Consider the following 13,959-nt stretch of genomic DNA (forward strand, 5'->3'; position numbering starts at 1 on the left):
CAACATTTCAAAAGTGTTGCAGTGCCCAGAATCATATAGCATGCATCACAGGGATATTTAATTAGCTTTTTTTTCGTTGTATTACTGGCTTTACTAATAGAAATTCGGCTTTTCAGCACTTTATGTAACATTTAGGAGGGAGAGAGGGGAAAAAAACATGAGTTGTGGAAGTACTGCTGGCTGCTAATAAGGATTTTTGGTGTAATGAGCTGTTGGTTTCCTCAGGTTCTCTCGGCTGCAACCATTGTTGCCAAACACACATCAGCCCTCTGCAACGCCTGTCGTCTCGCCTCCTCCAAAACTTCGAACCCTGTTGCTAAGAGACAGTTTGTCCAGTCAGCCAAGGAAGTGGCTAACAGTACAGCTAATCTTGTCAAGTCAATCAAAGTAAGTATAAAAATGGAAATTAAATTAAGTAAAGTTTTGTATTTGCACTCCCTTTTTATATATTTTGTATTTATTTTTCCACTGAGTTAAAAGTGACCCCATGAGATTTCTTTTAATGCTCTTATACAGATTCGAACTTGGCATCAAATACACAGAAGCAGAGGCTGTAGTCATGTCCCTAAGACAAAAAATACTCTAAATGACATAGTGATGAAAATAAATGTTCCCCTAGGAATAGTCTTTGATTACTACTATATAAAATTGAATTTAAACCCCAGAACCTGCAGCAAGAGACAAACATATTAGTCTTTCTCTCAGCTCATTCTAAGTACTGAAAAACAGATGTGGTGATTTCAAATCTTGACACCATGATGCATAATTAAGCCAGGAAAACTTGCATCTGCTTCCCACAAAGATCCAGTGTCTTCTCCTTTTTTATTTGACTTATTCAGCAATTGAGCAGTCATCTAAAGATGACAGTCCTATACAGAAAACTCCAGATAAATTACAGTAATAATGTGGGGACCAGGGTTTCCATGAACTAAATATTTATCCAGGGATCTTAAATATCCACTGCAATTTTTAAGTATTTTACAAAAACTTTGGTTTCACGTTATTATTTTAATGTGTACAGCGTATAGCAAGGTTAACCTGTCCCAGGTTGTATACCAGGTTGTCGGTGTTCCATCCACATCAGTCAGATGACTCTTTACTTGTCTTTTGTTTGGACCTTGGGTCCAGTGTCTTCTTGAGTCAATCATTTAGCAGGTAGTGATGTGTCCTGCCCTCATTACTACTATGTATGGGGATGTCTTTCCCAGGGCCCATTTCTGACATGTGTTTTAGTCCTAAAGAAGGCAGTGACAAAGGTAGACTGGCCATAATGACCCCTGTTCCCCAAGAGTCCTACTCTGAAGATGGGAGAAGGGGATGCTCTGCCTGTAAACGGTCTAGGATACCGAATGCAGCGCAGATGGGAGTGTTTGTATGTGGTTGGGATCAACCGACATGGGATTTCCAAGTGTGTCATCCTGGTTCCCACATTTTTCCCCTGGAAGCCCCTGTTTGCTGGAGTTTGAGCACACTGGCATCCGGTGGCTGTGTGCTCCTGTTTTCCTTCCACCTTCTGACAATTTTTTGTCAATTATGTCTTCTTCTTTTTAAAGGCAATCTGCAACGCTCTTTTACAGGTTTTAGAAAAAAAAGCCCACATGTGCATTTGATCATGTACAGTTCAATGAGCTAATTGTTACTAAGAGAGGAGCAAGAATTTGATGCGACAGAGTAACAGGTTTGCTCGTTATGAAGTTCAAGAGCTAGTGAAGATTTGTTTGAAAATATTTGAGCTTACAAAGCTGTTAAACGATGGAATGGCTTGCTGAAATATACAAATGCTGGTTTTCCTCTTACCCTGACCAGGCATTGGACGGGGCTTTCAACGAGGAGAACCGTCAGAAGTGCAGGGCTGCAACCGGCCCTCTGATTGAGGCTGTGGACAATCTCACTGCCTTCGCCTCCAACCCAGAGTTTGCCAGCGTTCCTGCTCAGATCAGCCCAGAGGTACACTCGCACACAACACCGTCTCTCTCCTACACAGACAGGTTTGGTAAATTTACACTAGTGAGGTGCCACTAATTTCCCTCCAGTGTATACTTTATAGCATGAAATTATGAATTAGAATAAATGGAAAAATCTTTAAGTGGATTATTTCAGCATGGAACTATTTTGAGAGTTTTATTTTATGTGTAAGTGGAATGGGGCTTTAGTGCAAGTGAGCAAGTTCCAGAAGTGATGTCTCCCCCTCTGAAACCTAGATGATGTAACATTCTGCTGTGGTAGAGGACTTGCTCTTTCGGCACGGCAGAGTTATCTGCTATCCAGGTTGTAGCGCCACATGGCTCTGAGCTTGCAAGCAACCGTGATCGAATCCCAGCAGGAGCAGAGCTGCACTCATCACACATGCAGTATTTTTTTTATTTTAAAAATGACATTTATCAACATTCTTCACCGTTTTGTTTCAGAGTTGTTCAGAAGGTGAATGTGTTGTAAAACTCAATTTTGAAAATGCCCGTTGTGTTTAGGGACTGGCAGCCATGGAGCCTATAATGGCAGCAGCCAGGACAATGCTGGAGAGCTCAACAGGGCTGATCCAGACGGCCCGCTCGCTGGCTGTGAATCCCAAAGATCCGCCCAAGTGGTCGGTGCTGGCTGGGCACTCCAGGACAGTCTCCGACTCCATCAAGAAACTCATCACCAATATGCGGTAGGAGCTCCACAATCTGCATATATTAATTATACAGTAACTGGAGAAGGTATTGTGTTAGTGCATTTCTAGTGAAATGCACAGAGATAAATTTAGAAGTTTTTTAAGTGTTCCTGAAGTTTAGTTATGGTGTAGCTCAGCACTTTCAAATGCATATTTTTTTTTAGTTGGTTGCAGTTATACTCCATAAAGTCCAGATGTTTCCATCATGGCAGCCTTTTGAAACAATATTGTTGCTGCAAGATGAGGATTGAAAGCCAAACATTTTCCATAACGTCTGCATGAAAGGGAGAGTGGCATCATTCTGGTTCCTGTAATTTGATGACATCTGTAATTGCTCTTAACAGAGATAAGGCCCCTGGCCAGCGGGAGTGCGACGAGGCAATTGAAGTCCTCAATAAGTGCATGAGAGATGTGGATCAGGCTTCCCTAGCTGCTATCAGCCAGCAGCTTACACCCAGGGATGACATTTCATTGGAGGCAAGTACTGCATCGCTTCAGTTCGGCTGAATTACCCACTGCAGAGGAGTCATCTTAATAAATCATACATATGCAAAAGCTCTTCAAAACCCATCTGTAGGTCTTTTTATGTCTGTTCCTTCAAGAAACAGTTTAATTCAGGTGTAGACAAATCAATGATTATGAATTAAACTGTGATGGGACAAATGCTTCATTGTCATTTTAGAGTATTTTCATGTTTGTCCTAGTTTATTTTGCTTTTTTATTTAAAATCTGACTTTATTCCTCTGAGTGAGCACGTAGGTGTCGTGTATTTTTTTGCACTGTGTATGCAGCATACAGGAAAGGTTATCAGAAATTGGGCATGGTGCAAAGCAAGTATCCAAATTATTATTCATCCTATTAAATGCAAAAGATGAAGCTTAAAAGTACAAGCTGAATAGAAATATTTTTATTTGCAACATAATCATGAATATGTATTTTGATTAACTGATTTTTCTGCAGTGTTTGCATGCTCAGGCATGTAATGCCAGCACAGCTTGCTAGGTGTTGTGTGTGTTTTCTTGCTCTAGCAGAAAGCAAGGAGTGTACTGTGCCCTCATTGTTAAACCAACCCGAATTACTGCCCGGTAAAACCTTTGTCTTCTCCCCCCTGTTCTCTGTCAGGCCCTTCATGAGCAAATGGCAGCTTCAGTACAGGAAATTAGCAATCTGATCGAACCAGTTGCTGTGGCAGCTCGCTCAGAGGCCTCTCAGCTTGGGCACAAGGTAAGGCAGCAATGGACCCATTTCTGCTCCTTTATTCTGGGTCATGATGCAAGGCGTGGCTCATACTTCTGAAACTAGTACTTAAGCAGGGTTGTACAAACACAGAGGCTAGAGAAATCCTGAATTTCAGGAGTGATTGCAGTTTGTGTTTGCATTACCATTTTCATTAAAACTCCAAATCCAGATGCTTCCAGTAAGCAAAAAACGATGCGACATTTTCTTCCACAGAATGTTGTGCGGTTACTTTGATCTGTATAACCATTAAGGTTTTAAATTACACATTACACATTATATTTTTATTTACTTTTTGAAATGGGGAATTTCCCAAGGAATTTAGTCTTTTTTATGCAATGAGAATCAGATTGTCCTGCTTGCTAAGTCAGAAAAACTACTGAGCGCTTTGGAAATATTTTTGTGCTGATTTGCACTTATCTTTTGCAAATCTCTGTCTGTAATATCTGCTTGATAATACCATCATTTAAAAAGATAAAATACACTTCTGTCGCCCTACCTAAAACTGTATTATACTCCAGTTGTCAGTTATAGATGAACAAGATGGAGTGGGAGGGTGAGTCAGAATGTATTTTACATCAAGAGATGCAGCTTTGCAAAATGTGAATAATAGATTTTGCTTCATCATGCTTGTTCAATGATTTTCAATTTTGTAGTCACAGATTAACAGCTTGTTGACTGTGTAAAGATACAGTATGTGGTAATACAAGGAACCACTAAACTGGAAAAGTTCATACATTTTTTTCCCAACTTCAGAAGTGTTAGTTTTTACATCTTTACAGGCACCCGCCTTGAGAAACAACTAAATCCTACATCACTATCATTGTGCAAGCATTGACTAGAAAATCATAAATTAGGTAACTTTTTTCAGCTTGCCACCTCCAAGAGTTACAAGATCTTTTTACAGGTCACACATTTTTAGTTAATATTAGATTAAAAACTACTAGACTACTATTTCTGAAAAATGTTTTTAAAAGAATAAAAAGCTGGGTACATAGAAACATAAAGAAATGGGAGCTCATAGACTAAAAACAGGCAGATTATACAAATTAGATTTGTGTTCTAAGATATCTAACCTTATTCTCCCATGTCTTTCAATACACTCACAGAATGTTTTATAGCCGTTCTTTCCAGAAGTACAATTTCTGAAAAGATAGAGTTTTTGGCTCGAGTTAGACATGACAGCTAAAACTGGCATTGTATGAAGATTTATAGTAAACTGAGAGTTTGCATTGTGAATGAACTGTGGCACAGTCACAACTCAAAAACAAATTAGTGAAATACCCTATCTCAGAAAATGTGTACAAGGTACATTTCCAGTTCATGCAGAACTGTTCTTAGGGTGCTCCGTTTTTTATCAGACATCAGTCCAATCAGGAATACCATCCATCCTGTCTACCTATAAGACATTCTTATTTTATGCAAGTTCACAAATGGCAAAATATAATGCACAATGTACAGCACCCTCCAGAATTATTGCAAAATCAATACAAAACCCACTAGTCTTTAGTGATGATGTAACCAAAGATGGCAGCACCAGAATGAGTTTTGAAATTAATAAAAGCATTCTGTTTGCTTATGGAGAAGAAAAGGCTTCCATACTAATTGGATGGCACATCGCCATTCAGCATGACAGCAATTATAGCAAATACTACCAGTGTACCTAGAAAAAAAGAGTGAAACATCTTAGATAAGCCAAGTCAGTCTCAAACTTAAATCCAACTGACGATGCATTGTGGATGGTAAAAAACATTGAAGTCTGAACACCTCAGGAATAGGCAAGAACTCAAAGTAACTGTGGAGAAATGAATTCCACATAGAGTTGGGTGAGCTCTTCCTTGGTCACAGACTTCATGCAGTAATTGTCTGAAATGGGATATGCAACTAAATACTATATTGACTTTTACACTATGAAATTCACACGAAGCAAATGTATCCCGATACGTATGATCCAATTTCTGTCACAAGATTGAATTCAAAGTATGTTTTAATGTAATATGATCCAATCTGTGCATAGAATCCCACAAAAATATTTAATAATTGTTATTAATGTTAATGTTAGGGTTACAGATACAAATTGTTTGACCTGAAAGCAAAACTAAGGTTTGGCTTTGCTGTCCCAAGACATTGGGATATATAGCTTTCTTAAATTTAGTATGTATTGTTAATTTATTGTTATAATTCCTGATTTGGCAGCTAGTAGTCAATTTGACTTCCCCAGCTGTGACTCTCTTGCCGGCTAAGCAGGGACAAAGGCTGTGTGTGTTGATTTATCTATCATATTTCACACTGCAAAGGCACAGCACTTAGTACAGAGAAGGCATCCATGGTCAGCACTTCAAAGGCAAATCTTTGGGCATGTGCAGGTCACATGGGTGGTTGTAACAAGCCCAGGTTTAACATTGCTTACTCAACTCCAGCAGTGCTCAGCAAATTGTACCCTGCCTCTTTGGAAATCCCTGTCACAGTTGACTAATGACTTAGAACCTGAACAGGCCGTGTCTGGGCTACAGTGCTCAGCCTGCGCTCTAAACAAGCACCTGTGCTGATTAAGCTACTGAGCAGCCTGCAGCTGCAGTGTTTTAAGCAAATTCTCTTAGCTTCTTTCAAGTCTTGTTTAGATCTGTATTTGATAAACTGCCTTTGGCTAAATGTCAAGTTAATATGTTTCATGACCATATAACTGTGATCTCCGTTTATAGTAACAGCAAAAGTTAGTTTTGTCATAATTTGTACAAATTAGCTTTGATGGACTGGGTTAAAATAAATTTACTTGTGTTTGTTTCTGACTTTGTGCATAGGTGTCTCATATGGTCAGTTACTTTGAGCCTCTGATCATGGCTTCTATTGGCGCTGCCTCGAAGATCCTCAACAGCCAGCAGCAGATGAACGTGCTGGATCAGACCAAGACGCTGGCAGAGTCGGCTCTGCAAATGCTTTACACAGCCAAGGAGGCTGGAGGCAATCCCAAAGTAAGGCAAATAAAAAACAAGTGACTGCAATGAGAAAATAATGTTCATGTGCATCATCATTTAACCACTAGTTAAATTAAACTACCACAATCTGCTTCACACAGCTCTTCTTCTGCTTGTTTGAATAGCATCCAGATTACTGGCAAATGCAATTTTTAGTTAGTATTCAGATGTTGCCTTCATATAAGTCGATGATAATGTTCTAGCTTGTGGAATATAATACAAGGGTAAAGGTGTCTCTTTATTCTGCGGGACAGGGTGAGAACAAATGAGTTTTTAGCTCATGTTCTGCTTTGGTTATCTGATTTTAGATCTGTTGGTTGTTCACAGTACGTTATCAAATCTCATGCCCACCAGTTTGTGTTCTTTTGTGTTAACTGCATTGGTCAGAAGACACACCAAGTGTTTTCTGTAAAATTAGATTACTTCATCGAATCCTGCTCCAGATTTACTTAGAAGTCATTTTAAGAGGCAGTTTTGCCAGCGTTATCGTTTCCCAAGCGCTGTCCCCCACTAACACTTGGTCACGGTCTCTGAGTCAGTGATGCTTTCTTGGCATCCCCAGGCAGCACACACGCAGGAGGCTCTGGATGAGTCCGTCCAAATGATGAAGGAAGCTGTGGATGACCTGGCTGCCACACTGGCCGAGGCTGCCAGTGCTTCTGGAGCTGTGGGTGGCATGGTGGACTCTATCACTCAGGCCATCAACAAGGTGAGAAAGGCCATTAAGGCCACAGACAGCACTAGCACATTAACAGTAAGCAGCTTGGTAAATTGTAGTGATATTTCTGGATAGCCGGGGTAAAAGTCATTTAAGGTAAAGAGTGAATGTACAAAAGCTTTGCTTTTATCCTAACATGATGGTTGATTGTATGCAAAAAGGTGACATAAATCTGCCTTATTGTAGTTCAAATCAAAATGATTTTTCGTCTTCTGTAAGAAAAAGATGCTAAAACATCTTAGCAAATGGGCTCTCTTGATTTCAAACTGTTAAAAGATGGTTTTCAACCCAATAACTGTCTTTAATTGTGTTTGGGTTGTGTGGCAAACAGATGGATGAGGCCCCAGCTGGTGAGCCAGAGGGCACTTTTGTTGACTACCAGACCACTATGGTGAAGACTGCCAAAGCCATTGCTGTCACGGTGCAGGAAATGGTAAGGCTTACTTATGAACGCTTGACTATGCTTTGGAAGTTTGTGCAGAAAAAAATTCTGGACATAAGTATGTATGAGTTGTATCTGTTTTCTCCACCTCCCGGGTTTTTTTAATGGAATAGTTCTTCATCAAATAAACATTCTTACTGATTACCTTATGGGCTCAATGGGTCGAATTGCCTTTTCTTGTTTGTAATGATTCCAATGTTCATTTATTTGAAACCAAATAGGTGACATGCTGATTGTTTCCTGTTTGTATTTTTGACCAAATGCATCCATTTGAGGGTCACCCTCAGACCTATTTTGATCAAATCACATTTTTCTTCAAAGCTTTGTGGTTCTTGTTCCTAGGTTACTAAATCCAACACCAACCCAGATGAACTGGGTTCTTTGGCTAACCAGCTCACCAGTGAATTTGGCCAGCTTGCACAAGAAGCTAAACCTGCAGCAATCACAGCTGAAAACGAAGAGGTATGTGTTACTGAGTGATTTTATACAAGAGGAGTGGGTACATCTCTGTTTTTGTGACTAGTTAAACACCTCATGGAGTGATTTCCTTAATGTTCATGGGGGTAGCCACTGGTTCTTATTGTCTTACATCATCACAAGGACTCCCACTATGTTATAACTGAACTGATTAAGCCTTCACCCCAAACTCAGTATTGGTGCTTAATACCAGTAGAATACTGACATGTCTAGCTGTGACATTAGATATATTGACCCTTTTTTGTTACTTTACTTACCTTGTGATGACATACAGCAGGACAAGTGATGTTGTAGAGGAGATGGTAAGAATGCACATGAAGTCTGTTGTGAACATAAGTGTCCTTTTCATTTGATAGATCGGATCCCACATCAAGAAACAGGTGCAAGACCTGGGTCACAACTGTACCAGCCTGGTGACCAAAGCAGGTGCCCTGCAGTGCAGCCCCAATGATGCCTTCACCAAGAAAGAGCTCATTGAGAGCGCACGCAAGGTCTCGGAGAAGGTAGGTGCTTTGTTCATTTTTGTATCACCTTTAAAGGTCATTTACATGTAAGTAGTTTAGGTACTTCATCAACAGAGGATACCCCACCCATGTTATTGATAGGACCCTCACCCAGGATAAAAACAACCCTTGAATCATCAACTTGACCAGGAACTCCCAGTCTCACAACTGCATTCCTTTGGTGCTTCCTTACCACTCTAACACACTCTCTATCCCCAGGACCATTATTAACAACTACTCCATGTTACAGAGCGATCCCTCCATCGGTACCCTTTTTTCTAACCGCCCAATCATCTCATACCGCTGATTACCCAATCTACATAAACTTCTGGTTCACAGCTCCCTTAACTGCACTCGGCAATCATCCATACCAGGTGCTTTCCCCTGCAACAGAGCTCGCTGCATCACCTCCAAGTACATATCTAACACCACACTCATTCAGGGCCCCTCAGGTCAATTCCGGATCACCCAGATGACATCCTGTACCTCCAGCAACCTCATTTACTGTATCTCCTGCAAAAAATGCCCCGCTATCTACATTGGGGAAACCGGAAGGAGACTGGGAAACTGCTTCAGAGAACATGTTAGGGCTGTGAAGATGAAAGATTTCTCCAAGCCCATAGTTTCTCATTTCACCTCCGACAGCTATGATCATACTGATCTCTCTGTCAATGTTCTCAAAGAAGGGTTTTTCATCTCCCACAGCAGAAAAACAACAGAAACTAAACTCATCCTGAAACTAGGTTCACACCATCCTCCTTTTCTCAACGACCGACTTATTTTTGTGTAATCTTCTCTAATCTCATGCAGGTTTTGGCTTTACACCTTTCTTCCCCCCTCCCCACTTTGCACTTCCTGAGTGGCCTCTCTGCCCCTCCTGCCTCCTCCCCTCTCCCAGCTTTTGTTCTTCTGTTCTATTTAATCTTTGCTGTCTGCCCTGTCTTTCTCACACCTGAAGAAACATTGTATTTTCAGCATGGAACAAACCTATTACTTGGTCATTTATATGTTTAAATAAAACTAAAGGAGGATACTAAATTACCCTTGAATTTAGTATCAAGGGTCTAAAAATTTCTGCTTGTGCCACTTGGTGCCTTTTTTAGGGCTTTATATTGAGGCCTACAGCTGTATGTGTTTGACTTCTACCAAGAACGATGTAAGTGTGCAATTTTTAGAAACAAACCCTTGAATCATCAAGCTTCTTCACATCATCTTGTTCTAAAATTATGAAAAAGAGATGTATTCTAGTCTAACTGGTATGTGGCACATAAAATACATTTTAATGTTGTTTTGTTTGCTTTCTCATTTCCAGGTATCTCACGTGCTGGCCGCTCTACAGGCTGGGAACCGTGGGACCCAGGCCTGCATCACTGCTGCAAGCGCTGTGTCTGGCATCATCGCCGACTTGGACACCACTATCATGTTCGCCACAGCAGGCACCCTCAACCGGGAGAACGCTGAGACCTTCGCTGATCACAGGTGTGTGACTAGGAACTTGTGGAGCTCCACAACCTCACTGTTGGGATTTCACCCATTCTTCAGTGAAGAACAAGTACACTCGGCCCTCAACTTATGAATACCTGGTTTCTGAATTTTCGTTTGTTTTCTGACATGTTTTTTTGGGATTGCAAAGACACTTCCATGACAAGAAAGGTGTGTCCATCATACTCTGACAGAAAATGGCTGACCTCCAAAAACACAGTCCATCAATGCACCTGCGTGCTTAGACTTTTTGCACATTTTATCTTGTTTATTTATCTTATTACGTACAGTTAAACATCAACTACAGTGTTAGAAGTGACTCTATCACCCAGTGACAGATTTTGGCAGAAAAACAAAGCATGTCATTGCTCGCTTTCAGGGAAAGCATCCTGAAGACTGCCAAGGCGCTGGTGGAGGACACAAAGCTGCTGGTGTCAGGGGCAGGGGCGAGCCAGGAGAAGCTGGCCCAGGCGGCGCAGTCCTCTGTCACCACCATCACCAAGCTGGCTGACGTGGTCAAGCTGGGAGCTGCTAGCCTGGGTGCTGAGGACCCCGAGACGCAGGTAAAGACCCAGCCAAACTGCTTCCTTCATTCTGTGTGTCCGTCTGTGAACGTTTTTCTCCAGTTGTGGTGGCGTGCTTCCAAGGGAGCAGGCAAAGTTGCAAACTGAATGCTCAGTGCCTGTGACTATTTAAGTCAGTATTATCATAAAGAGAATTGCAACAACCGGAAATGTTTGTTTTAGTGTTAGTATAGACTTTCCTAGTTTCAGAAGTGCATTTCTTTTTCAGTGCAACGGTTCTGCATTTGCAATACATACAGTAGGAGGACTCACTATAAAATCACCACAGCAGCAAGACATTCGTCAAATTGTCTGGGGCGAAACTATTATTAGATAACAAAGCCCTAATAATCTCAGAGTTCTCACTCCATATTCTTTCATAGTAAACCCTTACTAGTGAATTCATCTTTTATAGATAAAGTGAAATCTTTTAGATATTTGGGGAGCAAGTGTAAGTATTGTGTAAAAACTTGTAGTTTTAGGAGCATGATGTTTCACACAAGTCTTCCTAATTAAATCATTCCAGTAATGCTGTTGAAACTCACTATAACAACAACTTCAGTACGTATGTGTTTTTTAAATTTAAAGTTACAGAGGTTTTTATACTAGCAAAATAGGCAAATCTTTTTCCTATAGCATTTTATTTAAATTTTGATTTTCATAAATGTTTATGCCCATGCTAGTTTTTCTTAAAATTAACATTCATTTTTATCTAAAATCATTTAAAGATTTTTCTACTTTGTAAATCAATATATTGTAAAAATGACAATAAATAATGTTTGAAAATAAGAAAGTTCAGGAAATAAAGACAAATTCATGTTTTGAAGTAAAAATAATACTGTGGTAATTGATAGGAAATGGAAAAAGTAGGACATTTATTACTGCCTTGCCTTTACAGTCTTGTGCAATTACACAAGAGAATTGACAAAAATCCTTCCTTGTTGCTTAGTGCTGTTTTTGCAATTCCAGCTATTTTCAGAAATAATTGGACAATAAACAAGGAAATAATTATAAGGAAAATGTTAAAATCAGTATAGGGAGTTACAGTGTATCAGTGTATAGTGTTTCCTTTAGCAGTACTAGAGTTCTCTCTGGCCCTATACCCACACAAACTCATTCTATTACTCAAACTCCTCACTCCAGATTTCTTCTCACCATTAGGACCCTCAGTTTCCCAATGAGTGATGTGTTTCCTGTTTATAGATGTTTTTTTCTCCTGCTTTTCTGTTTAATCTCACGCTGTTTTTCTTTATTATATATGTCAAAAAGGAACTGTATTCTGCTGCAGGGGTTCCTTTCGGTCAGGATGTGGGTACCCTTTTGTGTGTGGAGAGGTTGAACCATCTGTTTCCTTGTTTTTAGGAAATTTGAAAACATCTGTGTGTCTTTGGTTTGGGTTTGATATTTTCTGTAAAATAAAAAAAACATTGGGATGAAAAAAGACTCTCGGGACGCTAAAATGAACACTTTGCCCTTTACCTCATCAGTAAATCGTGTGTGAGCGTGAACAAGATGTGGACGATATGATCTAAGCTCTTATATTCCTAACACTTCCCTCATTCCCCCAACAGTGGGAGACATTGTCTAGCTTTGCCTGTGCCACTTGATTGATCTAACATTGCCACACTGTCTTCAATGTTAGATGCAACAGAAGATGTTGTGAACATGACAGAAATAATGCCCTGTTTATGGGTTTATGGATTGTAGAAAAAAGAGGAATTCAAGGAAGTTTCCTTGTTTTTTTTTTCTTTTTCATTTGAGCAAAGATTGCCCTTTAAATGAAAAATAGTTTTAATATTGTAGGGAGGAAAGTGTAAGCTGCACTTCATTGAAATCTCAAAATCATTTTATTGTTTTCCCTAAAATCACATGAGACGCTTTGTTGCCTTTCTCTAGTTTAACCATTTACCTTGGCTTGTTTTCATTTTTACTGCACCCATACAACAGGTTTGATAGCACCTGCCAATCCCTGTCACAAAAGTCTTGTTAATTGTGTATCACTCTTTAAATGAGTAATGAGTACAGCACTAATCAAATAACCCTCATGGAAACCAGCTTACATAAAGGCAAAGTCTCACTGCAGATTTCAAACCCAACACAGCAGACTGGTCAGAAAGCAGCCCTGAGTTAGACTGTTTACAATTTGTTTTGTTTCAGTCTGGATCTTTATTTTCAGGAGATTAATAATGCTTTGAATCGCTATGCTTCCCTTGTTTTAAACTCATAATTTATTTGTTTTAATATGTGTACTAAATGCAAGCAAGTTAATACATCTAGAAATAAAGTGTTAAGAAAAGTCCCAAATAGGCTAGTCAGGTGTCAAAATCTTTTTTCCTTGAGTGGCTAGTGGTCTATAAAAATGGCCTTGAGTAAAGCAACCTTTATTGAATCCCCAACGTGCATATTGTTTTATATTGCATTTGTATTTATGATATATTCTTAAACTTTATTTTTCATGAATATTTTGTTCATCCTTGTAGTCATTTATGACCTGAAATCAATTCTTATACAGTGCCCCAGAGTAACACCTCCATATTGTCTGTAAGCAGAAACACATCCATCCATTATCAGAAGGTTCCTTTATCCTGGCGAGGGTCACAGCAGCAGGGGCCTACCCCAGAAGCAGAGGGTACTGAGAATACACCCTGGGTGGGATACCAGAGGGTACACACACTAATACAATTTAGATTTACATTTTCTGATGAAGAAAGAATATATTTAGGAATAAAAGTGAATCGCTCCTGTCCAGGTTTTTGTTGATACTGAAAGGTAAGGAATTATCATAGTCATCAAAACTACGCCACACTACCCAATTGTGGTCTCAAAACCATCAATTAACCAAATATTCTTTAGTCACTGCGGGAAAAAAAAAAGTATTTTTACTGCGCAAAATCCTTTGGAGGCCAAGGT

General features: G+C 39.8%; 1 protein-coding gene across 3 annotated transcripts in view; it reads left to right on the forward strand.

Annotated features, from left to right (window-relative positions):
* Nucleotides 1-13,959, forward strand: part of tln1 (talin 1) — a 132,745-nt gene that overhangs the window by 102,294 nt on the left and 16,492 nt on the right. For all 3 annotated transcript variants that reach the window (XM_088910239.1, XM_088910241.1, XM_088910240.1), the window contains 12 exons: nt 226-387; nt 1,807-1,947; nt 2,469-2,650; nt 2,998-3,130; nt 3,776-3,877; nt 6,691-6,861; nt 7,427-7,573; nt 7,914-8,015; nt 8,367-8,486; nt 8,858-9,004; nt 10,317-10,483; nt 10,866-11,049. In XM_088910239.1, the coding sequence (XP_088766365.1) occupies nt 226-387; nt 1,807-1,947; nt 2,469-2,650; nt 2,998-3,130; nt 3,776-3,877; nt 6,691-6,861; nt 7,427-7,573; nt 7,914-8,015; nt 8,367-8,486; nt 8,858-9,004; nt 10,317-10,483; nt 10,866-11,049 (1,758 nt within the window). The remainder of the gene's footprint in view (nt 1-225; nt 388-1,806; nt 1,948-2,468; nt 2,651-2,997; nt 3,131-3,775; nt 3,878-6,690; nt 6,862-7,426; nt 7,574-7,913; nt 8,016-8,366; nt 8,487-8,857; nt 9,005-10,316; nt 10,484-10,865; nt 11,050-13,959) is intronic.

This window comes from Atractosteus spatula, chromosome 3, assembly GCF_055471065.1.
Source record: "Atractosteus spatula isolate fAtrSpa1 chromosome 3, fAtrSpa1.hap1, whole genome shotgun sequence".
NCBI lineage: Eukaryota > Metazoa > Chordata > Actinopteri > Semionotiformes > Lepisosteidae > Atractosteus > Atractosteus spatula.